At 39.8% G+C, this 27,956-nt stretch overlaps 1 protein-coding gene across 2 annotated transcripts in view; it reads left to right on the plus strand.

Moving 5' to 3' along the window:
- Nucleotides 1–26,624, plus strand: part of LOC116993458 (visinin-like protein 1) — an 85,001-nt gene extending 58,377 nt beyond the window's left edge. For both annotated transcript variants that reach the window (XM_033054035.2, XM_033054036.2), the window contains exons 3-4: nt 24,423–24,638; nt 25,574–26,624. In XM_033054035.2, the coding sequence (XP_032909926.1) occupies nt 24,423–24,638; nt 25,574–25,771 (414 nt within the window). In that variant the 3' untranslated portion in view covers nt 25,772–26,624. The remainder of the gene's footprint in view (nt 1–24,422; nt 24,639–25,573) is intronic.
- The last annotated feature ends 1,332 nt before the right edge of the window (nt 26,625–27,956 follow it).

The raw sequence follows: 27,956 nt of genomic DNA on the forward strand, positions 1-27,956 counted from the left end.
AGTCTGTCATTTAAAATCCAGAGTGTTCTCCAATAAATCATTATTTAGTCACCCTCATCTCTGCCATTGAGCTTCAGCGCAGAATCAAGGGTTGGGATTAGTTTTGCCATCTGAAGGCTAGCTTGTTATTTAGGGTGCACTGGAGTCAGTGGAAAGACAGAGGTAGTTCCATGGGATTATTCATTTTGTCTGATTTATGCAGAACCACCTTTGTTTCTTTAATAGCTGCTGGACCAAAGGAGAGTTCTCAAAGGAATTAATCTGACCATAAACCTTTATTTTTGAAAGAAATTAATGATGCTATGGAAGCAGCATTCTCCTTTCACTATAGAGGGATTCTGATGTTTCATATCTGTCTTTTAGACCTAAACAACTTGGATGCAAATTCATTCAATAAATTGCATGAGGAGTGTGGGCTCACCCCTCAACATGTTACATGCCAACTATGCAGAAAATACTGAAGTGCATGTAAAAAGGGGCAGTTCTCATCATTGACTGCAGTCATTCTCAAGTTAATTTGTTTCAGTTCAGAGACCATTTTAGGTTCCCTTCTGCTGCTGGTACTGCAGAATTAAGAAGCTTAGGTTGTAATCTGCATGTTTCTGTGAGCACATGGATCTGTGAAATGCAGATTAAAACAGGTACTTTTTAAAGTAAAGATGGAGTGCTAAGCAGTTGGCTTTAGATCCCCACTGACACTTGGATCCATGCTTTTTAAAATAAGAGTAATGAAAACAGATGTTGAAAATAAGAAATCCCAATTCTATAAAGGCGGTGAAAGTTTTGCGGTTGACTTTTGTGACTCTATTATTTCACCCATTACATGAAATGAAGATTGGCCTTTTTTACTGGTAATCATATGATGGTTAAAATACTGCAATAATCAATATGTTAAAAAAAAATCATAATTAAATATTGTCTCCTGCTTTTTTAGCCAGTCTCTGTTTCTTGTGTCAGGCCAGTTGGATTTGTATTCAAAACTGTATTTTGCTGGAAAGAATTTTTCTAATCTAATGGTTCCACTTAGTCCACTCCCAGACGATTTATAAACATCCTCTTTTAGCAGGCAAAGGCTTTCCACTTTTGAAGCCGCGAGAATTTCCATTATTGCATTTACATGTGCCTTAGCTGCTGCTAAGCAACAGGGCTGCTACCTGCCAAAGCCTGGAGTTAAATCCCAGAGCTGTAAAGAGGATGGATAGAAACACAGATGTATAATATACTTAAAATAACAAGTGAGGAATGTGGTTTTGGAAATATGTAGAAGTGTGGAGGTATAAGAGGAATACGATTCCATTCTAGAAACATGTGAATAAGGGTGATATAATGTGTTAGAGAAAGTTAAGAAAATCAATCCATTTATTGTATTTTGGTGATTTGTTCTTGAAAACACACTGTGGTCAGATTGGTTTTGCTTTGCCAAACCTTAGCAAGAAGTCTTATGTGTATATGCAATGTTGGATAGTGGGGAGTAAGGAATGAGAGAACATCACCAAGCAAATTTAATTTGATGTAATTTAATGCATACAGTATTTCTAAATCATAGAATCGTGGAATGGTCTGGGTTGAAGATCATCTACTTTCAACCAAGTTTGATTCATAATATTTTGCATAGTGATTTTGCTTCTTCATTTAGAGACAAATGTATTTATGTTTGGAAAAGAAATGAGTCAAGTGCTTTTCAAAGGCTTGATTGGCTTTCTTTTCCAATGGTGCTTTTGGTGTTGGCTTTGGCTTACTCGGGTGGGACTGTTTGGGTGTTAGAAATGCTGTTGCAGTTAATGGCATTAGCATTTAGGTCTAAGGGTGCATGATCAGTAGTGTTGTACCAACACAAGGCAGATGGTCCTTACCCTGCAAAATAGCCTGCATTGGAGGAGGATGCAGTGCATGGAGGGGAATGGACCAGGAGAATAAATGTGAGGAGTGAAACAACACCAAGAGCCCCAGAAGCCACAGCCCAAATGCCAGCTGCCTTATTGTCATGTCTTGGGTAATAACACACAGACTTCAAGGAGACATTTTGAAAATAAGGAACTATCCTGCGATGGGAAGAACGTGTAATGCTGCTTCCTACAAAACTGGAATTGGCAACAGGCAACATCCACTGCTTGAAGTGAAGACCCAGTCTGCATTTGTGCCTTGGTACAGTGAAGAAAGAGGTACCATGAAGGCTGCAGTTCAACTAACAGGACAGGCAAATGAATTCTGCAGCAGCGTTAACAGCAGGAAGACAAATTTTGTAGGACAGAGAAAGTTTTCAATGAGCAAGTTCAAACTGTTTGGACAGTGAAAGTGCAGATTTTCATTATGTTCAACAGAAGCAGAAGTTCTTTATTCTCTACTGAAATTTGTTTATATGTTTCCCTAGCTTTGACCGCATTTTATAATTCCTTAAGGCATTCCCTCCTCTAGAATATCACTATATGCCAAGTAACACACTTAACTGTCTTTATTGAAGCATTTAAGGGAAGTTTCCTACAAAATGGTTACACTTTCCTGCACTTCAAGACAGAGAATACTTCAAGACAGAGAATGCTTCAAGATGAGAATATAACATCATAAAATATCATTTTAGCCAGGCAGTTTATGCAATAAATTCTTTATTCTTTAGTTCTTTTGGTTGTCTTGAAACCAACGTATATACATGCAATCTCTTAGGAATACTGTTGTAAGAGACAAAGCATTTCACATGTATTGCTTGTACTTTGGCACACACTGATTTACAAGCTAAACTGTTGAAATAGGGCAACAAAACTACTGTGACATTTGAGGCAAAATATTTAAACTGTGAAAACCATTGAAACAAAATTCTATGCAAAATAAAAAAGATACACATTTATAGCTGTGCACAATAAGAACAGAAAAACTGGATTTTTAAACATAATTCAAAAAGATTAGGATTAGTTTATCTTTTTATAATAAAACCACACTGTACTTTTAGAAAAGGATGGCAAATGACATAAAAGTGCCGTACTGAAATTCAGATTACATCAATGGTTCAGTCTGACTGAACAATTTTTTTCTTTAACACTCAGGTAGCTCTGTCCAATTTATCTATATTTCCCCTGTCAACATTACTAGTGTGAAGTCTGAAATGTATCCATTGCTATTTATGTATTTACAGTGTGCTGGGAAAGAGTCAACACTGTGTATTCTTTCCTTACCTCTTAGAGTGTCTGATGGGGTAGGTGGACGTCTGTGTAAAGATAATCTGGTTAATATTATTTCCTTGGCTTTCCAAAGAATCTAGCAAAGGCCTTCACCAGACTGAAATTAGTGTCTCCTAGATTTTTTATAGAAAAATTATTGAAAAGAGATTAAAATTCTCCCTAGAATCACCAAAACCAAGAATATCTCTACTGAGTGGAGAGCAAACTTGGAGAAACAAGTACACCTCAGGTAGCCCCAGACTTTCAATTTCTCACTTTAACATCCATATGGGGTTTTTAACTTAATTTTCTGGATTTCTGTGCCTCACAATACTTTATTATTTTTTCTACTATGCTATGTTAATGCTGTTGTGAAGGGCAATATATTTCTTAGCCTTAACTTTCTTTATTCCTAATGATTTGCTTAAAGTTGTAAGGAGAAGCAATGGCTATCTCATTTGAAAATCTTACTGCTGTTCTCAGAGCAGCATCTGGGACTCCTTGGGGCACAGAGGTTGTGTTGTCACTCCTGAACCAGCAGTGTGTGAAGCTGGGACCATAGGGCAGGTCCAGGAAGAGTGGGTAGCCAGTTCTTATCTTCCTCTTGCATGTAAGAGAATCTTTCTAGCAAGGCTTCCTGATGTCAGTGAGCTATCCCTCCACCATGTGCAACATTTAGCTGTTATTTTCCATTCCACTGCTAGTGAAGGGCTCAACATACTGTGTTTAATCAATAAGTTATGTGGCCAGTGGCTATTCTCCATGGTAAGCCTTATTTTTTTACAAGTCAGAGTCCAGTTTATTGCAGCATCTGTGCTTGGGTTTGATCTCTTTTTCTCTGTGCCAGCATGAGAGGAGTTCATTCTTTGTCTCCCTTTGCCAAGGAAAAGGGACCCAGGATGGATGATGAGTTAAGCATCCCTCTGTTACACTCAGAATTCAGAGTGAAATCCAGGTGCTGACAGTCTGTCTCAAAGAAATGAAGCAGTTCCACTGGCAGAGCTGTGATTTGCTCTAGTGGGCTAATTTGGGGAAAGAAGCATGAACAGCCTATATAGATGAAAAGCACTTTTGGGAAGAATTTGTGCAAACAGCATGTCCACAGGAGATCCTGAGTGTACCAGCATAATAGAGATGTTAAAGAAACAAAAAAATGTACAATTAACCTAATTGGATAGATTCAAGAGGAAATATATTTTTCTTTTTTTTCTTCACACAAGGTGTGTTTCTAGGTGCCAGCTCAATGGGATGGTCAGCTTAATCATTTGAACCAATATTTTCAGGGGAGGGCTGATTGTCCAATGAAAAATGTCCAGGAAGGGCAGGGGGGAGGGGTAGATCTGACAGTGGTCCCAGGAAGCATGGCATTCCATGACCCATTCTGAAGATGACTGGGTCTTGTCAGTTTTTGATTCCCAGGTTGGAGAACTCTTCCTGGAGCAGGGCAACAAAGCATAATCAAACCTTTCCACAGAAAGGGTGTCTCTGTCTCCATTAGAGCACCTAAAGTAGTGCCTTGAAGTATACTGGGGGTTGAGACACAATCTTACCACCACTGGGAAGTATTTCAACTTTATCTATGTTCCCGTTAAGGTCCCCTTGACACTTGGTATTAATGTGGTTTTGTCTGTCTCCCTCAAGCTCTCTGTTGTGCTGAGCAAAGGCAGCAGTGCTGGGCTGGGCTATGGCAGAGCTGCTGGCCAAGGTCCCTGCTTGGGCCCAGAGTTGGTCTGTCATACCTGTCTGGGCAATATTTGCTGTCTCCTTTCTTAAGAAAATGAAGATGACGTGACTGAGCTGTGTGCACGCTTGCAGCCTTCTGATGTATCAGACAATTCACATGGGCACTCAGTTGTGAGATGCAGTGATGAGTTTCTCTGAGCCTGATGCTCAAGAGGTTATCTGTCCCCTGTTAGCAAGTTTAATAGCTTGTTCAATATCATACTTAATAATGAAACTAAATTATTAATGATTTCAATAAAGTATTTGATATTAACCAATTAAGATTATGAAGCCTATGGAAGCAATCAAGTACTTGTTTCTCTCCCATTCTATTAATAATTTAAAACAAGATAAAATGTATTACATTATTTTTGTCTTATCATTGTGATTTTAAATTTATTGCTTAAACCATAGTAGGTTATGATTAGTAACTGTACATATGGATCTTGATAAACCTCCATGTCTATTATAAGTTTGTAATTCAAGGCTTCAGGTATGCCCTGCAGACTATTTTCATGGCTTTTTAGCTGTGATAGATCCTGTAACTCTCCAGTGATGTGATACAGTCATTATGTGTGGAAGAGGTTTTCATTAATAAAGGCAGTAGCTCTTTTAACATAACTGGTTTTGCTCAAATGGCTGCATGTTTTAGAAGCATTGTTAGGTTGAAATTTATTTGGGATTCATGTCTGATTTCTGGGGAATGAGCAGGTCAGTGCCTCAGACAGCATCATGCATGTTCATTGCTTCAAGTCATGAAGCAACAGATGAAGTTCAGTGACTTCTCTCCCCATATTCTCCATTGGTGGTATCTTGAGCAGCATCACTCAGTTCACTACTTGATGAACTGTATAGCTTGTGTTAGAAAATAACTGCTTATAAAAACAGTATAATTAGGGCATAAATAAAAATAATATTGGCAGGTAATATCAATAGTCACTGGAAACCATGAACTTGCTAAATTACTTTTTTTGCATGACAGCTGAGTTTGAAGCTGACAGTGTGCTTCACTACAACACCTCAGTTTTTATTAGCAGAGAATAATCTTTATTCTTTGCACTGACAGATCAACTCTGTTAGTCTCCATGTAAATTCAAGTGATTGAAAGTTTGTGATGAAGAAGACTGGACTGTTTACTGCATCACTTGTCTATTACTGTCACATCACAAGTGCACTTCCCTCTTTGTAAAACTATGATCTTTTCTCCAGTTAGATCAGTGAAATAATCTTCTTTGGTTCTACTTTGGGATGATAAGCCTTAAATGAGGTTTGGGGGGTAGGGCTTTCCATTTGCCTGCTGTTACCAGCTACTGGTGACTTGTGTTGGAATTAAGTCTCTGGAGTTAAGCTGTTAATGCCATAAATGATCGATTTATTATCACTCTTTGGAAATGAGTTTATCATGGGAGGGAGCTGAAATCTCTCTTTTATAAAGCGAAGGGGACAGGTTCTCAGTTAAAAACAAGCAAACAAAAAAACAAGAATAAAAAAGAACAAACAAAACCCCCAAAACAAAGTAAAAAACCCAAGCTAAAATGAAGCCTAGAGCTGAGAGAGGAATAATGCCAAGTCTTGGTGCAGGCAGCAGAACAGCTCGCGGTGGGGAACGGCGGGCACTGATCCGAGCGGTGGCACAGGAGCAGAGGTCCCAGCTGCTCCCTGTGGGAAGGTTTTCCTCCTGCCCTGTTCCCTCAGTGTTCCTCTGGCTGGCTGTGCAGGATTTCAGTATTCCCATTAACATCTCAAATGCCATGTTGCTGTTTCAGATCAGGTTGGAGGGAGGATTTTTGAGGAAGATAAGTTGTTTTCAGGAAAAATAACCTCTTCTACATGGAGGAGCTGTTGACTACACAGCCTCTCTGGATGCTCTGGGGACATGGTTTGCAGAATGAGCTGTGCTATCTGGGTGCATATCAGCAGCACAAGTCAGAACTGGGCTGCCAATTGTAGCACCTTTTAAAATGAAGAGCTTTTAAAACACAAAATGCAAGAAATTTATGCACAGCAGAGTCTAGATTAAAGTACACTTGAAGAAATAGTTCTACTTAACGCTGAAAAAGCCTTTGGGATACAATCCCATTTCATCCAACCTGTTTGCAAATTAATTATGCTAAGCAGGCTTTTTAATTACATTGCTTGAAGGAAGAGCAGCAGAACATGTAAATTCCATAAGAGAGAAAGGAAAAAGATTTCCACTGCCAATTAGGGAGCTAAATTTGACAAAGGCAGCTGAACCATGATGGGGCAGAGTGTGATTATTTTAAATGAAATCTAGAGAAACTCCTGAATTCCTCATTTTTGTTTTTGTCAATGTCTTGCAGTGCTCAGTTGTCTCACACTGGGCATGATATTTTTCCAGAGTTTTAAGACCTTCTGTTTTGCAGGTTTCGACAGGGATGCAAGAGCCTGTAGCACTTGGTTCTTGCTTGGGGTGGGATCCAGGATAATGTCAGACTTAGAGCACAGTGGAGGTTTCCACGGTGTGCCCAAGTGTTTTTTGGAGGAAGCCAACCAAGAAGTGCCTCATGTGTGCATCCAGCACCACCATCTAGTGGTGGTTACCTTCCTGATGGATGGCTGTTTGGAGAGTGCTATGCAGAATTATCCTGGAAATGGGAAAATTCTCACCAGGGGCTACTCCACCTCAATACATTTCTGCATCATTTATTTGTTTACTTAGTGAAAACATAAAAAAATTCTGTTGGGAAGTCTGTCCCTGTGTAACAGCTGGAGACACCATGTGAATGATCAGTATAGAATGAAAAATGTCATATGAAAGAACACTGGTATTTATAAGATATTGCTGAATGCAAAGTACTTGCAAATGTGACTCTTGAATGTCATGTACACAGTTCCAAATGCAAGTGGAGGAGTTTTAAAAGGAAAATACTTTGAAAAAATCCAAACAAAACCCATGACTCCCTTTTTGGCATGTTTCTTATTCTGAGCAGTTTAAACAACACTGGTGAAGAAGAAATATTTAAACTCATCATTTTTAACTCTATGCTATTCTTTTTAGACACATATTTGATTTGTCATTTTTACAAACAAACAATCTTCAGACAATCTGACTATTACACATAAAAGTACTGTGCTTTATATAATAGCATCAAGAGCACACTGGTCAAGACAGGACCCAAAATATCCATGCAAAATGTCCATAAAATGCTTCAAGAGTCACTCCTAGGTTACAAAAGATTGTGTTCAACTTACTTAACTTTGTCATGTTGGAGTCCAAACCACGTATACATTGGGCACCTCCAGCGACCACCACCATCCCACCTATGCCAAATATCCTCCTAGTTTAAGAAGAACAATCTCCTACTGGAGGTGACTGTTTCTCTTCAGTTACTGTCAAGAGAAGCTTGATAAATAGCTGCAATGGAATACCTGGGTTTGGAACAGATAAAGTGAGATAAATTTTGGCCAGAAAACAAAGGCAGAGCTGTTAGGGAAAAAAAAGAAAAGAAAAAAATCACAATTTGCTCTTATGAATAAAAACTGAATTTTTAAACCTGGCCTTTATTATAAAAACAAAAAACAAAACCAGCAATAACAAAAACCCTAAATAATATTTTTCATTTTTAGTTAAACATAGAAACTTGAGTTTTCTGTTCTGATATGCAATTGGGAAGATTTGTCTTGCAAACTGTAAAATAATCTCTTCTCTGATTTCCTGAGGTGAACTTTGGAAATCCAGACCTTTCTCTTATTGTAAAGAAAAGGCTTTGAAAAGGCAGCAATAAGGGATTCTGTTTGCTCCTCATTTATGGGTGGACCCTTTATTCCAATCATGTGAATTCCAGCTTTAACCTCTCTCCATACCACAAGTTGGCAAGTTGCTGTGACTCTGGAGAGGGACCCTGGGCTGAAAGGTGGGTCAGTTTTATGTAGCCAGGCTGTTTCTGCAGCCCTGGTGCCCTCTGTGACCCCCTTGGGAAACAGAGTGGGACCAACAGTCCACATCTTAAATTCTCACTGACCAAGATCTGAGAACCAGCTCCATATGGGGAAAGATCCATGCTAAGGTCACCTTCTGCACTGTTGTCCTCTAGGCTTGTTCAGAGCACCTTTTTCCTTCTCAGTCTCTTTTTTGAGGCCATGGCCTGCTCTCTGCCTTCCTTCCCTGGCTCCATGTGTCTGCCCTTGCATCTGCTGGTCCCAGCTTTGTGCTGCTCGTGTTGGAAGGAGCAGGAGCAGCTCTGGGGCAGCGAGGGATGGTGGTGTGCTGGCACTTCAGTGGAGCCACCAGCTGGGCAGCTGGCCCTTGGTCTGAGTTCAAGGCAGCAAAGTCACCACGGCTCTCTTTGAACTGTTTTTTTGCTATCTTTATCCTCTGTTCACCCACTAAGATTTATTACCCTTGAGATATATCAGGTTGACACTAATAGGAAATGAAGCTTTTTGGTAAGGGGGTAGAGATCCTCTGTCAAAGCCCGGTCAGTCCTTGACCTTCCTGCTTAGACTTTTTCCAGCATTGCAGTTCTGTTGATATGTTATATTTTGCAGATACCACTAGCAATTAAACAAAGACCACCATCTCATTCTACATGGCTGCCACACAGCTGTCAGATATTAATGACTGGAGTTTGCTATGAGCAGAGCTGGATTAAAACGAGTGACCTACATGTGAAAGACTTTGTATCTCATTTCCTCAAGCTATTCACCCCTAAACTTCTTTGAAATGTAATGCTGTTTCCTGGCTTGCTCTTATTAATCATGTTTGCTGGTTTCTGCCTGCTTCAGTCAGTGAAATGTCTGGGATCGATATTCCATGGTCCTCTTTCTTGGATCACACACAATTTCTACCCATCCTAAATTTTATTCAGTCTGGTTGACCTTAAGAGATCTGTAAACTGGGTAATAAACCAGAAGTAAGAAGATCAAAGATTTCTAGATCTAGGTCACTACTAATAATCCAGTGGTGGTCATTAGAGCATATGCTTAGCAGCTGATGTAAATTCTTTCAATCCCTTTCCTTGTGGTCACAAAATAAAATTGGCACTTTTGATGACTTCAGAGGGTGTTTGGCTAATTAAGAACAAATCTGTGAGCAAGGAAGGCATCTCTTCAGGATTCAGCCCTGGTTTAGTAAGCTGCTAGGTGACTGCTATTGTTTCTGTAAGATGGGAACCAAATAAAGAATCCAGTGTTGAAAAATTAAGATGCTTCAGGCTGTCAGTGCAGCTTAGATCTGCCTTGCCATGTGCTTCCATTCTGGGGGAAGATTGCTGGTGTGGGGGTCCTACAGAGCCTGCAGCTGCTGCATGTTTCCAGAGAACACTGAGGGAAAAGAGGTTCTAGGCAGAGATCCAAAGCAGGGATGTTGCCAGGGTTCAGCCTGAGTTTCAATCCACTAGCACACAGATTTTCCAGACAGACTGGTTCAGCAATTGAGATGGTTCCACCCCAGCTCCTGGACAAAGGCAGTGAGACACATGACACTTACACGTGTAAGAGGCAACTCTCTGTGCTGCAGAGCTGCTGCCAGACACCAGATGCCGTGAAGGAACAGAGAAATGCTTTGAATTTTGTCATGCACGCTTTTGGAAGGAGAGTGATGTTATTAGCAGCAAGATTGTCTCCTGAAATGGAAATACATAATTCAGTTTGTGGTTCAGTTAGTTCTATTAAAACTTTGTCTTTATTTCTGCTGTCAAAATATATTTAGAACAAAACCTTCAAGTTGAAGGCAGGAAAGATTAAATTGCTTTTATCTTTTCAAGTTAAACTGCAAAGAGATGATGGTGGAAGGGGCTCTTGAAGGTACAGCAGTGCTGTAGCCTCCTTGCATCCTCTCTCCAGGCAGGGAAGGACGTGCCCACAGGGTTTTGATGCAAGCTGAGGAACACAGGGCGACCTTCCTTCCATTGTCATAAATGTTTCCAGTGAAAATGCTCACTGTTTGCAGGGCCTCTGAGCTCTGCCAGTTCCCTGAAGCTTCTTGGGATGCTGCCTAGCTTTTAGCAGCCCAGAAGTGTTGAGCAGCATCAGATGCTGAGACAGTATGAAACTGGCCCCCACTGTGGGAGCTCCTGGAAGGTTCGTCACACTTCATACTCTCCCTCACCTTTGGACAAGCTTTAAGTAAAGCTGAAAACCTGGCATTGAACAGTGCAATGGAAAGCAATCAATGGCACAGTATTCAAATGTAAATGACTAAGTAAGTGGTTGGGACTTGTTCAGAAACATAACACAGACATAAAAGCTTCATCTTAGCTCATCAGTTGGCCTTGGCATTTGTTACTAATGCCTAAAACCAAAAACCAACCTTTCCATGGAGAATTTGGAAGAAGATCAGATTCATGATCCAAAGTATTTGGAAACCAAGATCTCACCTGCTTTACATGGAAACTGTAATTCCTGGGCTTTTCACAGCAGCCAGAAATTTGCCTTCCCTCTCAGTAGTGTGCTATTTGCTTTGATGTCTTGAGAGCTGTAGGTGGTTCAGATGTGATAATTCTTTCCAATAGCCAAATACCAAAAATGCTGTTTCTCATAGTTGTGTTTGGACTTCTCAGTAATCTTTGTGGGGAGAGTTACGTGCTTCCACACCACACAGTGTGAATAACAGGTGGCTCCTCCCAATGTCTGTATGTTGTATAACTGGTGTCTGTATGTTGTATAACTGATTTGCACCAAAACAATGACTTTGACCCTTCTGGCATCAGTCCTGGGCATATTGTTCGTGTGCTGTTTGACTGCAGTGCATGGGCAGCCACCCTGCTGCTCCTGGTACGTGTTATACAGGCTGTGCCTCGGTGGGGACTCAGTCTGCAAAGGCAGGATGAGCCTTTGTCTGGGAATTTGAGTTTTCATAAAGCCTACATAAAACAAATTCCATGTTTTCACCTGATAGTCCCAAGCAGATGGATCCAAAAAGTAATAAAGAGATAGGTCAGGTATAAAAGCTGGTAGATGTCTTATTTATGTGTGATCCCACAAGCTCATTTGTTTTGTTGCTTGGCTTTGCAGGTTCTTTGGTGTCCACCCATGTGCGTAGGTTGTGGGATTAGATTGATGTCAGCAAAGCGCTTTGGATCACTCAGAGTTCTGTAGGTGTGAAAACAGCTCTTTTTAAAATTAAAAACCTGCTATTAAGTACACATCTTACAAATTGGTATAGCTGGCTACATCCACAGATTGTTGTCTCTCCTGAGACGATGGGAATGTTGATATCTGTCAGGGGAAAAGCACAAGCTGGTTTGCTGTGACTAGAAAATGTACATTGCCCTCTTATGAAAACACAGCTCTGCTGCAAGAGAAACAGCCAAGGATACATTTCAGTTGAAAAGTCAACATATTCTGCCACTCTATAATTATAGCTCAGGTTAGTTGTTGCTTTAGACTGACATCTCAGTGTGCTCACAGGACAAAACAACCAGATCTTTCCTATTTATGTACACAGGGTAGGGGAAAAAAAAAACAGCTTTTTTTTTTTTTTCCCCTTTGGCTCTGCAGTCATCCTGGATTTTAGTCATTTCATGAGCATTCTGAACTGTGGTGTCGTTGTATTGCTGTGACAGCTTCAGTTGTATTTCAGCTTCATGGCAGGTCTCAAACACATGATGCTCTGGCCTCAAATTTATTTTGCATTCATACTTCAGCATCACACCATCCCTTTCTCTCCCTGTAATTCAGATCAGCACTTGAAATAGGTAGCTGTAGATTGCAGATATTTATGCATGTTGCTGGACGTGCATCAGGACTGTCTCATTAATTGGTAAATCTGGAGGGACTAGAGATATATCATCAGTTTAAGACAAAATGAGGAAATAGCACTTTATATTTCAATGGAGAGTTAAAATCTTACTCTTCACTGAGATATTCATGGGTTCAGCCTGTGGTCATGCAAATCTTCATAACCCCAAGAAATCACAAAGTTCTTACTTGGAATAGGATTTGGGTCATGCCTACTGCTGGGCTTTATAACCCACCTTGGGATTTATCACCCTGCTAAGAGGCAGCATCTCTCTCCGTTAAGCAATAAGCATTGAACTGGTGTTTGTTGGCTAAATGGGACAAACCATTTAAACACATCAGCTCACAAAAATATTTTTTGGAGGACAGTGCTACCAGAAGAAAAGATGGTGTATTGCCAGATGAGATGTGTAGGTCCTGTGGTACCAGTTGGATCCAGGACTTTTCCACAGCTGAGAGGGTTTCCAAAATGTACTGAATGAGAGAAGCCAGATATAAACATTTTTTAGGGTAGGGCTGGAAACAGTATTGATGCTGACAGCAGGTAGGAGTGATTAAATTGGAGACCTTCTCTCTCTACCAGGAGGGTTTTATTTAGATTGAATTTAGACAATTTTCTTCATGAATAATCCGCACAGCTGTGAAAATCTACCTTTTTCAGTGCTTGCTTTGAGTATATGCTCACTGTTTCCCAAATGATGAGAGCCAAAACCTTGACACAAGGAGTCTCCAGCTGGCAGACTATTGTGAAAATATCATTCAGCTCTGGGAGCTTCCAAAGAGCTGGCAGTCTGCTGACATTCCAACAGGAGAGACTGAGCTATTGGAGGTGCAGGCTCTTGCCAACACTTGTGTAAGAAAGGAAGAGCAGAGCTACCTCAGAAAGCAGTCCTTGATTGACATCCATAAAAATCAGAGAATTAAAATACTGCTCCTAACTGCTAATGGTGTCTTTTTGGGTGAGTGCTTAAAATGTTGAGTTGGAGAGCTCTGGAGCTGCGGTTTAGGATTTTGCCTTCTTTCCCATGCAGTGTCTGTTCCCAGGGTCACAGCAGATGATGCTGCTAAATCTGCCCTGGCAGCTGGACTGGGTATCCTCTGGGCTCCATCCCAGGTACAGCAAGAAATGCCAGTGTTGTGATTCCTAGCTGGACCCTAGACCCCAGCCTGGCACTTAAGCTTGTCTGTATTTTGACAGCACTAAAAAGCATTGGCACCCATTAGCTTGGTGGGCTGTTGTTTTTCTTTAGACATGTCCTGTCCATATTTCAAGTTTCTTCTCTCTTATTTTTTAACAGGGACTAGACACAATTCTCCTGTGTTTCTCATTCAGTCAGTACTTGTTGCTTCCTCAGAGTCTGTCTGCTTTGTAGAAGGTCATTTCCTGGGCATATTTCACCCTTAGGTGTTTGGATGTCACTGAGGAAAGATGCAAAGAATTTTGAGATTTCTTTAGGAGGAAATCTGATTGTAACTTTGGTTATGAAGATGCTGCCACCTCTTCATAAAGATCTCATGCTCTAGGAAGGGGGAGGTTGCCCTGTTTTTTGTAAGAACATGAACTCTAAATCAGTTTAAATGCCAGCCCTGTCATATATTTTTAAATAAGATGTCACATGGTGTCTGTGAAACTCATTGCAATCTAGAGACAGCTGCCATAAGAAAGTGGTTGTTCATTGAATGCCTCTTACAAATGGGTTATTAAATGTTTAGAGTCTTTCACCTCTAAAATCCTTTGATCATCAAGAAGACTGTAAGATAGGAGTGTGTTGAGAAAATGCAATAGAGGAGGAAATTCAGAAAAGCCTCCATGCTGGAGAAAAGGCCTCTTACCTCTGTGTTAATAGCAAACAATTGAGAGAATGCTTTCTTGTTTAATTCTCATCTTCTTGTAACTTTGGGTTTGATATTTTTCGTTTATTTGAGAATTTAACACCCTTCTAAATAATAAATTCTTTGTATTTTTCCTTAATTATGTTTGATAAGAAATGTGAGTCCATCAAGTGAGTGTAAAATATATGTTGTTGCTGTGCCTCTAAAAACAACTTGTCTCTAGAGAGCATTATATGCAGTCAGCTCACAGAGGAGATATGAAAGAACTTGTGGGTGTCAGGAACAGGGCTGTGTCCCCGAGCTGTAAACTTTAAAAGGCTGCTTTGGGAACTGGCTTCACCAGAACAGTGTTCCTGGGAGGCTCCCTCTTGGCAAGCATAAACCAGAATCCTTTTGGAAAGCAGTTGGTAGCAAAATAGGTTGGCCATGATTACACTGTTTATTGTTCAACCATTAATGTCTATACAGCTTTTTAATCACTTCATTGGCTCTGGGGTACAAGAATATTAAGGATGATGCAGTGTGCTGCTCCCACAAGATAAGAGTGAACTTCTCCAAAGGCACATATGACTAATCAAGCCTCCTTAGAGTTCTCACCCCAGTACCAACCTCTTTTTTTGCCACTGTTTTTGTTATTGTGTTCGTGTGTGCTTGGTAAGGGCTGAGTAGCTGTCGTTGTGTATTCATGAAACCCTACAATCTGATTTATTTAACATGTTTACCAGAATACTTGGAGTGGGGAGAGGGATGCAAATCTATTACTCATATTCATTAATCAGTGTGGAAAAGTAAGAGTTGCTCCCCAGTGTGAGACAGTTACTATAATTATAGTGCTGGGCAGTTCAAAATGCATCACTCTACATTTTTGAGCGTGTTTTTGAGGTAATGTTTATTAATGGGAAACAATGATTATGATACATCCCTCTGGCTACACCTTGCCATGTCTATAAATAGATTTTGTATTTTGCTACTTGCGGTTTTGTTTAGTTGGACTTCCAGATTTTTAGAGATTTTTTTTGTAAAAATGATGGGAAAAGTTCATATAGATCTGGTTTTGAAAAGAAAGTTCATTCACCACTCCAGTGAAGATGTCAGGTTTACATTTGTCATGCTCAGAATTTTATGCACAACTGAAGTGGTGCAGGGATGTTCAGCTGGTCTGGTGCACAGAGGGAAACTTAATCCAAAGGAAAACATGTGGCTACACTAAGCTTCTGTGATAAATAAAGCAGCAGAGAATCAACATCAGGGAAGTGTATTCCTTAAGTGCTTTTTGTTGTGTCTTCCTTTCAGACGATTCCCAATTATGTTATTGAAACTTTGGGCTCTGTAATGATGTCAAATAGGGCATGCAATGAGATATCCTGGTGTTGGAAGAATGGGCAGGGATAGTAGCTTTCTTTCAAGCATGCACATTGATGCTTTTTTTGTGAGTATAGTTTTTCTCACTTTTTAGAAAAAGATAATTTTTAATTAAAAGTAACTCATTCTCTGCAGATTTTAGAATGCATCTTATCTTTTTATCCTACCTATCCCTTTTTATGGTCTTACTGCATTCTAGTGTTAAGTTTTTCACAGACTAAGTATATGAATAATTATAGGATCTTGAAGGAACCGAGTGGCAGGTAAGCCCATAGCTGGTTGGCCTTTTTGTAACAGAAGAGGTTACTCTATTCATAGTGGTTTTTGCATCAGTGGTAGTTTAATCCTGGGAAAAACGAGCTGAAATTCAAAGTTACCATGCACTGAAGGATTTCAGGTTACATCAGCAGGCAAATGCAGGAGAGGAGGCAATCTTGCCTCTCACTTGCAGTGCTCTAAGTCAAAAAGCAGCATGTTCCAGTAGTAGGTTCATGGATTTCCCTAAATTGAGCCCTTGTGATCATGCCTGATACCTGGAAGAGTGGATAAACCCATAGAAACCCACTGGAAGTTACCCTGATACAAAGTTACAGAGGAAACAGAGTCTGTGGGTAATTTTCCCTCTCCAAAGATCCAGTTCATGGAATATCACAAAAATCTGCAACCCCCCAAGAGCTGCTTGGAGTTGATGGGCATGAAATCTGGGAGGAACTCTACTCTGTGCAATGACACTGTCTTCTCTAGCTGGTCTCTTCCCTAAGAAGGAGACACCTTTGGGAACCATGTAGAACTGAGTGTCACTGGTACCAATATCCACATTTTGTCTCCATTGGCTGAGCACAGCCAGTACCAGCACAGCAGCAGCAGGTTCAGGGAGATGGCATCTCCATGTGAAAGCAGTTATCCATATGGCCCACAGGAGGTTTTCTACATCTCTTTCTACAGAGAGAAAAGAACGCAAATGATAGAAAAAATAAATTGTATGTGATGAGGATTTCCCCTTCTTGCACCATTTTAGACAAGGAACAAGAGTATGATACTCCTTTTTATGATTTCAGACATCCTTTGAAGTTCTTTGTTCAAGACTTCTTCCCCTTAGGGGAGCTGCTTTGTGAGGCTAAAGCCAAGTGTACCTGAGAGCTGCCACTGCTTGAATACCTGTGGTTTATTCTAGACCTGCCTGTACAGCTTCTTCATTCCCAGAAGGTGACACAATGGGTTGCACCATTCCTGTCTGCTTCCCCACCTTTGTGAAAGTCCTTTCAAGTTACAAATAAAAGTCTTCCAGCCTCCTTGAGCTGTATTTTCCTCTTTCTTTACATGCTGAGCTTTAGGTGTTATCCAAATGCTGCTCAACCATATTGACATTGTGACTGTCAATAAAAGCAAAAACAATAGTTATTCATGTGGAAATGCAAATGTGCACAGCACTTCATGTAAATTAAAGTGAGTTTTCTTAAACATCAGTGAGTTCAACAGTATTGTCCCATTTCTAAACAAGAACTGATTTAGTCCATTCCCTTGTCTCTTTATAGATATATACATATAGATTCTCCAGGTGTATCTGTAGGTATAGATGCATGATCCCTTGCACCAGAATGCTGCTATTTCAAGGTTTTTATATCCTGTAGGGCTTGTAAGTCTTGGTCTTGACCTTTGTGAGGGATTATGTTATTTGACAAGGATAGATATGGACAAAAAAACATTATCTTGGAAAGATGTTTTCTTAAGACTGCACTATGGTAAAAGACTCTTTATTAATTAATATTAGTTTCAATAAGAGCAGAATTGGAAGAGTTACAGAGGGATGAACTTCATAGGCTGTACAGAATTTGTCCAAGGCTACCTGAAAACCTATCTGCTCTCAGCTTCATTGCAGAAGAAAAGCTTTAAGACAGACCTTGCAGCAATTAGAAGCACAGGCTGGATTTTAGATGATTCAAAATTTCATTTCAGTACAGTTCCTTTGTGAGTTACTGGATTACTTTAAAACTCAGAACTGAAAATAAAAGTCAATAGGATATGCCTAGGGACAACAGAGGAAAAAAAAACATACCAAGTTGTTTGCTACCTGTCTCTTCTGGATTATGTCAACTATTACTGCTCTTGCTGCCATCCTTCCCAACTCTCCCCTTTGACTTTGGGGTCTATTCCATTCCCTTACCTCTTCTCCCTTCTGGGAAGCATCAGTTCTCTGATAAGCCCAGCTACAGCCATTTTCCTTCTCATTCTGCAGTTTTCTTTCTGCAGTACCAGGCTATAACAACTCCATATGTAGAGGGATTTTAGGAGGACACATTACATAAGTATATGAGACAGTCAGATATTTCAGGCACAAGTATTTTTCCTCTGGTTCCATCTGTATATTCATGAGATGGTTGTCTCAGACTTTAGTGACTCGTGTTTCAAATCCCTTTTTGGCTGGAAATGGCACTTACTGAGGCTTCTACAGTCCTGTTCTTTTGGGCAGTGTGCACTAAGGACTTCACAACACAGCAGGCACAGCATTCAAGTTAATGCTCTGAACCTTGGGAAAATAAAACTCACTGGGAAAATAAAGTCTCTTTTAGAAATGAAGTCAGATGATCTTTACCAGGGAGAGAAAAAAAAGGACAGGAAAAAGGATATTTCCCAGTGTATCCTCCATTTGGTATGTTCCCAGATTCCTGGAGAGATAACATGGTGTCAAGACAACAGAAGCTGTAATTAGGCCTGGACATAGACACAATACAGCAGGATCCTGATAGCCCTGTGCTGTTGCTGACCTTGGGTAGTGGAAGACTGTGCCAGACTTAAAATAAATAAAGTGTTCCAGTGCTGCTGCTCAGTTAAGGAAGATCAAAGAGAAATAACATTTAATCAGTGGTAGTTGTGGCGTTAAGCACTAGCAATACTAATTGTTTTGATGAGAATTCTCCCTGAAGATTTTTTTTTTATTAGCACTGAGTAATAGCTGAGCTGCTAGTGTATTGACCTATAGCACTACCACAGCTCAATTAAGTTTCTTATTGTCCAAATCTAATCAGAGAAAAGCTGGGATTGAAAATCGATTCATTTCCTGCTACTTAATGACTAATTCCCCACAAATGTGAATATAAAGATTAACTTTTCAGGTTGAATGTTTTTTTAGAGGTAGACTCTGCCAGATGGGTGTTTGTGAAGAGGAAGCATGGCTCCTCTTTTCCCATCCATCTTCCTCCAATCTCTTGGTGTATTCTTGCTTTTTAGTCTTCTCTTAGCCTGTGGTTTGTGCATTTTCTGTGGTCTCTTAACTCATGTCTCACACTATTGAAAGGAACTGTTATTGACATTCCATGGTCAGCTCCTAAATTCTCAAATATTTATTCTCGATATTCTTCAAACGATCATTTCTGTCACCTGCAAGACAGAGCAGCTTTGTCCTCAACCATTATGTAAGGGTTAGTCACAATCTTTGGGTCTTGCTGATCCCAGTTTGGCCTGTACTAGTTGTGAATTTTCCTGGTGAACAGAAGTTACATTTCTTGGCTCATCTAAATATTTCTTCTTTATGTAAAGAACTAACAGCTGTTTATAAACCTCCCCAAGTGTCTCTGCGTGCACACGTTCACAGCACAGGAGCAAACATCCATGAGCAAACATTCCACTGCTGCAGCATCTGAAATCAGCACAAATCTTTTTTTGTATTTATCCTCCTAGTGCACCTCTGAGGTGTAGCTCACAGCTCACAGTTTTACACATGGACAATTGAGTCTGGGATCTAAAGAGACATTTAGATTCTGGTCTTTGGTGGTCCACGAGATTATCCTCTCCCCATGGCTTAGCTGCTGCTAGACCTGCAGACCCACAGCTGTGGATGGTGTCCATTCCTTGGGGCTCTCTGGCAGGCTGAAGCCAGGTGGCTGGGATATTTCTGCCTTGGGTGGGATATTTCTGCCTTGGGTGGGATATTTCTGCCTTGGGTGGGATATTTCTGCCTTGGGTGAGATATTTCTGCCTTGCACTGCAGATGTGCAGGAGAGTGCAGGAGCCAGATCTCTTCCAGAACAAGGACAGATGTGTGGCTGTGTCTTTTTGTGCTGGCCTGGTTCTGCCCTTGATACATGATTTTTCATTTTTATAAAGAGGTGGTGGCAGGGACAGGCTGCAGCCCTGCAGGTCACCCTGGTACCAGAGTGGCACATCCTTCCCAACAGGTCCTGACAGACACAGCCTGGATATCTCTTCCCCTTCTTATGTCTTAGTACATGAAGCACAAGAGTACAGTGCATTGTAGTAAATGTCAATTTTGTTTTTTTCCTAAAGGAGGCAGCTAAAAAGTAATATTTTTTCTTATCTCATCAACTCCTGTGATTTTGGGCTGCTGGCAGGAATCCAGAACTTCATCTTCTTGGCAAATTAGGAGGAGAAACCTGCTCCCCATCATCATAGGCATCCTCCCCAGTGACCTCAGCTCTGAGAAGCTGTAACAGCAGGCTAGACCAGCAGCTGTCAGCATCTGGGTTCAACTTCAGGAGGTTTGGTATTAAAAAATACCTGAAAATGTGTGAACTTCCAAAAGCAGCCAAACTTTCTATTCTCAAAGTGCTCATGTTCTTCACTTACAAAGTTAACATGGATGCCTAGCAGAATTACAAAATAAAGCACAAATAAAGTAGATAAGAAGGATAATTAATTCCTTCCTAAAGCATAACAGCATTGAATGTTTAAGGTTTTTTCCCACAAGAACCAACTGCTTGGCTTGTTTTTTTGTGCTGGCCCTTGACAATGCTTTTTCTGCTCCTTCCACTGGCTGTGCCCCCTCCTTCCTCTTCTCTGCTTCAGCTCTCAGCAGAGCTGAACCCCAAACAGGGCAGAAGCTCTGTGCCATCTCCTGCTTTCCTACCTCCTGCTCTGTGCTCCAGCTCCCACACCAGCTCTGGAAGCTGGGACCTCACATCAGTGACTGAGTTGTCACCTGGCCATGTGTCACCAGCATGCCCTGCTTCTTGTACCCTGGTGTAATTCTGGTTTTCTATATTTTATAGCAGAATTTCCTTTTTAATAGAAATGCATCTCAGTATCCTGTGATTAAACATCACCTGGAAAACAAAGCACTAGTCAGGCCAGTCTATAGATTTGCTCTACCCCATCCTATTAAGAGATGGAGAGACCTTAACTTTCCTAACCCCTCCCTATCACTGGGGAATTTGGGGAAGTCTATTTTGATTGGGCTTTTTTATGCATACCAAAATTTTGTTTTAGCCACATGCTAGAATTTTAGCCATATTCTTTAGCATAAGCTTCATGCTTTTGCAATAATTCCGTCCCTAAAATGATCTGAATGAATTGGTCACTGCTTTGCCTGTGAACAGCATCACTTCAAAGAGGCTAAAGCAGCTGCAAGCAATCAGATTAATATTCCCAGGTATTTGATCAGTTTCCCCAAGAGTTATGTACAATTTGTAGGTGTTATTCACTAGATATTCTGATTCCAGGACTGATTGAATGCCCTCCATACACCAGAAATGAGTCCAGAAACACAGTGGGAGCTAAGAATCTGCAGACAATACTCATATAAAATTTAGAAGCAGATTAAGGGAATTTTTTTCAAATCTTCCTTTTCTTAATTGGCAGTTGACTGTAGAGATAACACTTTGTTCACACCCCAGCATGTTGATCTAACTGGTTATAACCTACAAAGACCAAGCAAGAGATGAATCCTAGAATGGTTTGGGTTGATCTTAAAGATCATCTAGTTCCAACTTCCTGGGATGGGTAGGGACACTTTTGTCTAGACCAGGATGGCCTTTCACCAGATGAGACCAGAGAAAAAGAAAGGAATGAACAGTGTTAGATCACCCGTGGAACTGGCTGTTTTAGTTTGTCTTGATTTTTGGACAAAAAGAGTAGATCAGGAGACAGTGCTGGTGCATGGAGTGCCCTTTTCAGTGGCAGGTTGCAGTAGAAGGGAACTTGATGCTTTCATATGTAGATTGATCACCTGGTCAAGGGTTTGCAGGTACACTGAAAGCTGAAGGTGTGTCCGAAAATCCCAGCTCTATTTCTTTACTTTTTTCTGAAGTGCTCACTGAGGTCATGCAAGAGGCAGACTAAACCACCTTCCTTGTATTCCCTCTGACAAAAAATTGGTGTTTGTCTTTCAGAGATCCCTGTCTCCCATTGCCATTTGGCTTAGGCTGCTCTGAAAGTAGTTAAAGCCTGTGCCTTTATACTTTGCTAAGGCCTCACTGTGTTTTAATAGTAAAAAAAATGTTTTACCAGAGCTGGCATCTTTTGCTCTGTAATTGTTTTAGTTTTCCTTACTTCATATTTATGAAGAGTTTTAAAACAGGCCAATGGAAATCTTCAAGTAGGTTTTTAAACAAGTTTTGACAATGTTTTTGAGTTGTTCTGAGCTAAAAATAATACAAATCAGCAGGTACAGACTGGAGAGCAAGTGCCTTCAGTCCCTAAAGGGCCTTTTACTGCATTTGCTCCCTACAGGAAGATAAATAGAAAAAAAATTAGAAAGGTTACAGTTCCATATGATGCTGTAAAGGCCAAGACTTAGCTGAGCAGTGCCACTGTCTTCTTCACCTCAGAAAAGAAAAAAATATGGTCTTGTCTGTGGTAAAAAAAATTAGAAGGATATTTTTCTCACTGCTACATGAGGCTAATAGTGTGACCAGCAAAGAGGTAGGCACAGCGTGCTCCTCCAGTGGTAGACTGAAAAATATGTTCCAGAACAACTTAAAAATGGTCTTCAGCATCTTCAGCTACTGACCCAACCTAATTCCCCACTTTGTTCTTGGACTCTTACGTGGTTTTGGGTATCTGACACTTCTCCTTTTGTGTGGGCATGCTTTTTCATTGTACTTTCCTTCTTTGGTCTCACCAGTATGTTTGCACCATTTCTGTATTTTGGTTTTCTGGGCAGTGAACAGAGCAGTCTCAGTTAACTCCAGGTGTTTTTTTAATACCTTTTTTTTAAAGAGACTGTAGAGTGACAGTCACAGGAACAGAGATCAGGCAACATCCTCAGCAGCAGTCAGCTCTGAGCACAATTACTTGGAAGACTGTAAAATTTCGAAGTGTTTTGTTCTACATACATCACAGGATAGTCATCAGCACTGATTTAAAAAGCAAAAAATTTGTCCTTTCAGCATTGAACAACCAGCTGACTCTCTAGAATAAAAGGTGGGGGGATATGGAATTCATGGTGGAATACAGGCCATGAGAGCCATTTCTTAACCTCTCAGCAGTGGACTGGAGAAATGCACATTCTACACTATACATACAATTAAATATCAAGGAACCTTCCCATGGAGGGAGCTCTCCTTGCTCTGACAAAAGGCTGAGATTGTTGTTAGAATAATTAAGAAAGGTCTGGCAACTGCAGCCACTGAAATCCTGAATTGTATTAGAGAACCCAAATATCTTTGTATCTATTGATGAGCCCAATCATGATCATGTTTAAAGGCAGAAATCAGAAAGTACAGAAGGAGCTGCAGCAGTGCCTCGACTGCTCCATCAGTTTTGATTATCAAAACAGAAACAGGGCTTGGGTTCAGTACAGGCACAGAAGTTACATTTTCAGGAGGAGGCAATACCAAATGCTCTTTCAGGGAAAATAGAAAGCTGAAGGAAACTTTTGGGTTGGAACCTCTGTGGCAACACAGCAGTGGCTGACATGACCCACATGGCCACCTAGTGCAAGCAGCTGGCTGAGCTCTAAGTTTTGCATATTTAAGGCAAGACACAGCTTTGGATGGGGAAATGGAAAATTGTAAAATGCAGGTCTACTTCAGCTGCCACTGAAGACTTTCCTTCAAACTTACATTATAAATGCAATATTTAATAAGAATTGGAATTTTAAAGAGAACAAAATAAGATGGCTCTCATATGGGGAGTAATGCATGTTTATATTTTAGGACCAGGAAAACCTCCATGAAATTTTGCTGGGAATATAATACAAACATTGTTTGTGCATGGTCCCTGCACTAGTGTAAAACCCCCTTTGTTTAGGGGTTTGTTTTCTTGACTCTGGCCAACAACTACCTGCTCAAATGTCTTAAATCCTACATTTCCTGAAGGGAAGATATAGCAGCTGAAAACCTACATGATATAGTCATTTAACATACTCTGTTAAACTACAGCCAATTGCAGTGTTCACTGAAGGATATTAAGATATTAAACATGAAAAGCATTACACTGTATCATTCAACTGAATCTGTGTTCTTGAATGCTGGTTGGCAGAACAGAACATATGTTCATGTGGGTTTTCATGGGTTTTTTTAATATAAGAATCCCACACATATACTTGGTTGCAACGTGTCCAGGGCTGGTTAAAATTCTCTTAGGATGCACCCTGGCTTCTTTATTTCATAGTCAGAGATTATACACAGTCTACCATTTACACCCTACTTCATTATAAGATTCATCCAGTTAATTTAGCTTTAAAGTAAGATTATATATATTTGTATTATAGCTTGTGGAAACCTGAGATATTTTTGTAGAAATAAGTTTTTAATGATCATTCCAGTATAACTGTTAGGGAACATTGCAGATTCTCAGTTTCCCACAAAGCTCACCAGCCACTCTTCATAAATGCCTCACTTTGGCATTTTGCAGTCAGGTATACAGCTCTCTCCTTTGCATTAACACAGTTCTATATATTATTTTATTTTGCAGTTCTTTCCATATGGAGACGCTTCTAAGTTTGCCCAGCACGCCTTCCGAACCTTTGATAAAAACGGAGATGGGACCATCGACTTCAGAGAGTTCATTTGTGCCCTGTCCATCACCTCACGAGGCAGCTTTGAGCAAAAGCTGAACTGGGCCTTCAACATGTACGACCTGGATGGTGATGGTAAAATCACAAGAGTGGAAATGCTGGAAATTATAGAGGTGAGATCAGTGTGACACTCAAAAATGTCACAATGTTAATAAAATTTTATTCCTTGTTCACACAGACTTGAGGGTTTAGGCTCACCAGAGGCTGTACAGTACATTAAATGCACATTACAAACATTAATCCTGTGGTACAGGATTAATATGCCCAAGTGGTACAAGAACACAAACATGTTTGTTAATAGATGTAATCTTGGAGAACTGCAGAGTACATATGTGCATATAAGCTTTTAAATATCCTGAGATATTTTTTTCCCCCTGATGAATGGATTAATCACAAGAACAGCACAGCACAGGATTTACAAAGCCCATCTCAAAGTCACTTGACACCCGTGAAATTATTGGACTGTAGCTCAAGTAGTTGAAGCCTCACTGGAGATTAACTTCAGATGATTACAGAAATTTGCAGGGATAAAAACATGCCATTTTAAGTGAGCTCTCACAGATGGGCTTTAAGATGGCCACAACATATAAGAGGAAGGATAAAGTTTACCACCTTCATCATCTGCCTGCATCTCACCACAGTAGTTAATACCAGATTGTGCCCATATGTACACACAGAATCTTATTTAAGGATGGTGACTTCTAAAACTAATTATTCTGCATTTATGTGAAATAGTTCAACTAAACAATTGATCCAGAGAGTAAGTTACAAGACTTTTATATGGTGAAACACAAAGCCAAAGAAATTCATTCTGGGATGCCAAATGTAACATCAAAATAAACGTACATCTAAAGAAAATAAAATATATTCTTCCTTGTTTTAAGTATCTGGACTTTCCATTCTAAGGGGGGGGGGGGGAACCCACAAAAACAATCTTTTAGAGAAATTTGCAATCATTTTATTGTTAGAACATATTTCCAGAATTTGATGACATCAAAAAATTAAATTGAATTTCCTGCTGAATTTTCCATTTGGTTTCTTTCCAAAGGCCATCTACAAAATGGTGGGCACTGTGATAATGATGAAAATGAATGAGGATGGTCTGACGCCTGAGCAACGGGTAGACAAGATCTTCAGTAAGATGGATAAGAACAAAGACGATCAGATCACGCTGGATGAATTCAAAGAAGCTGCAAAGAGTGATCCGTCCATTGTATTACTCCTGCAGTGTGACATTCAAAAATGAGCTTGTGTACGACGCGTCATAGACTGCACAGAAGTTTAATGTTCCATTCAGTTTGCAGCTATTTCCACACACACAAAAATTTGCTTGGACTACCTATAAATGGACTTGCTTCTTGTGTTTGAAACACTTGTGTGCATGAGAATGTCATTTGCTAAAGAATTTTAAAAGTATATATTATAAAAATAAACTGCCACAACGTGATGTGTGCAATGTCATTTCATAACAACCCTCTTCCTCTGAAGCCTGTGCAGCAGGCCTGTGCTGCAGTGAATTATATTATTTATTGTTCATGTTTTACTGATGCTAGCTCTGTGTCTCCTAGGCTGAGTAATGTTAGTGACACTGAATTCCCATGGTAATGTTAACTGTTTATTATAAATCATGTCACCATTCTGCTGTAAAGTAGTACTGGACAGACAGAAGGGAAGAGCTCCTCGGCTCCCAGGTCTGATCCACACGTGCTTGTATTGTCAGTGGATATAAATGTACTTCATTTGCATGCCTTTTAGGTTTGCCTTAATTCTTACCTCATTTGCATCCCTTCAATCTGGAAAGAGCTATGTCAGAGGAATGCAGTATATTTAAAAAAAAAAAAGAAAATCCTGCTAAAATTTACCCTTTAATTAAGAATATATATAAATATATATATATATAATGTTTAAAATATTGTTTTATTGCAAGTTTAAAGGTTTTATTGGAAGTGTATTGATCTTTGCCAGAATTTTCAAAAGCTTCCACAGAGGTTGCAATATATATGTCCCAAAATAAATTTATAACATTTGACCTTTTCCCCTAATTCTTATTTCATGTCTTCAGCATGGTAATAAAAAAAAAAAAAGTTAAATCTCTTTAATTATCTGTCACTGTACACTGGGAAATATGTATTTCATTACTGAAGCATGAAGAAAACTACTTTGCACTCACTCACTAGAAGAATCATACTATACAAAACCAAAAGTTGTAGTTCTTGTGTTTAGGGGTGGAGCAGCTGTTGATGCTCTAAGATGCTACTGCTAAGATTTACCAGCACAGCTACTAGACCTGTGCTGCTTTTTAAGCTGTGTGAGTGAAATACAGTTTATTTGCTCGGCCTAAACCTGTTTTTTAATGTTTTTCCCTCCTGAAGTAAGAAACATTCCTCTTACCAACTGACACTAAACTACTCTGTGTTTTATATAAACAGACACTGTTAAAAATCATTACTGATTAATTAACCATGAAGTATGATGATAAAGGAGGGATAGTGAGGAGAACTAACTTCCTCTTCAATTCTATGTGCACAAATCAAGTTTCTCTCTATCCTGTGATAAATTCTGCACGGCCTTGGGAAAGGATGAAGAACTATCAGACTGCAGAAATTGCATATTAAAACCTTCCTATGCCCCATTTCCCTGATGCTTTAAACAGTTGGTTGCTTGCTGGATTAAAAGAGAAAAAAAAAAGCAATCTGAGCATCTTACAATTGCATGTTTGATATTTCTTCCTTACCTTATGAAGAAAAGAGACCGTACTTTTAATAGCTAAAAATCAAACAATAAAACATGACACAAACCAAATCATTCTCTGTATTTTCAAATTTAAAAAGCGAAACTCATCTTAAAATTAAAGGGAAAAGAAAACAAGCAAGAAAAAGCAGTTTTACACAGTTTGCTAAGAATTGTGGGGGGGGATCACAGAATTGATTGCTGCCACCACCACAGCCATCCTCTCATTTTTCAGTTGTCTTGTATTCCAAACAAACAGAAAAAGTAGAAATAACAACTGCATTTTCTAATATCAGAATTTTACTTACACTACACAGGTAATTGTCTTAGCAAATTAGGGAGGAGCATACTTCATGCATTTGGCCCTAACTTGAAACACACATTCTAGAAATTGCATACTTCTGAGAATGATGTGCCCACCTTGAATACTTCCCAGATTTTATGCCTCTGGTTTACATATATGAGAAGCAATCTCTCATTCTGTTTTCCTGCATCTTGAATTTATGTAGCTAGACAGGCTCCATTTACTTTAGTGCAGCATTAAGCAATGCACTGCCATCCAAAATGACCAACAACTCAAATTCAAAAATGTGACATCAGCACTGCAATCTTCTCTCTAGGCAACCACTACAGTAAACTTTGTATTTAAAGAACCAAGAATATGACAGTTTTGAGACCTTAGTAGAATCACTGCAAAAATA

Source organism: Catharus ustulatus, chromosome 3 (assembly GCF_009819885.2).
Source record: "Catharus ustulatus isolate bCatUst1 chromosome 3, bCatUst1.pri.v2, whole genome shotgun sequence".
Lineage (NCBI taxonomy): Eukaryota > Metazoa > Chordata > Aves > Passeriformes > Turdidae > Catharus > Catharus ustulatus.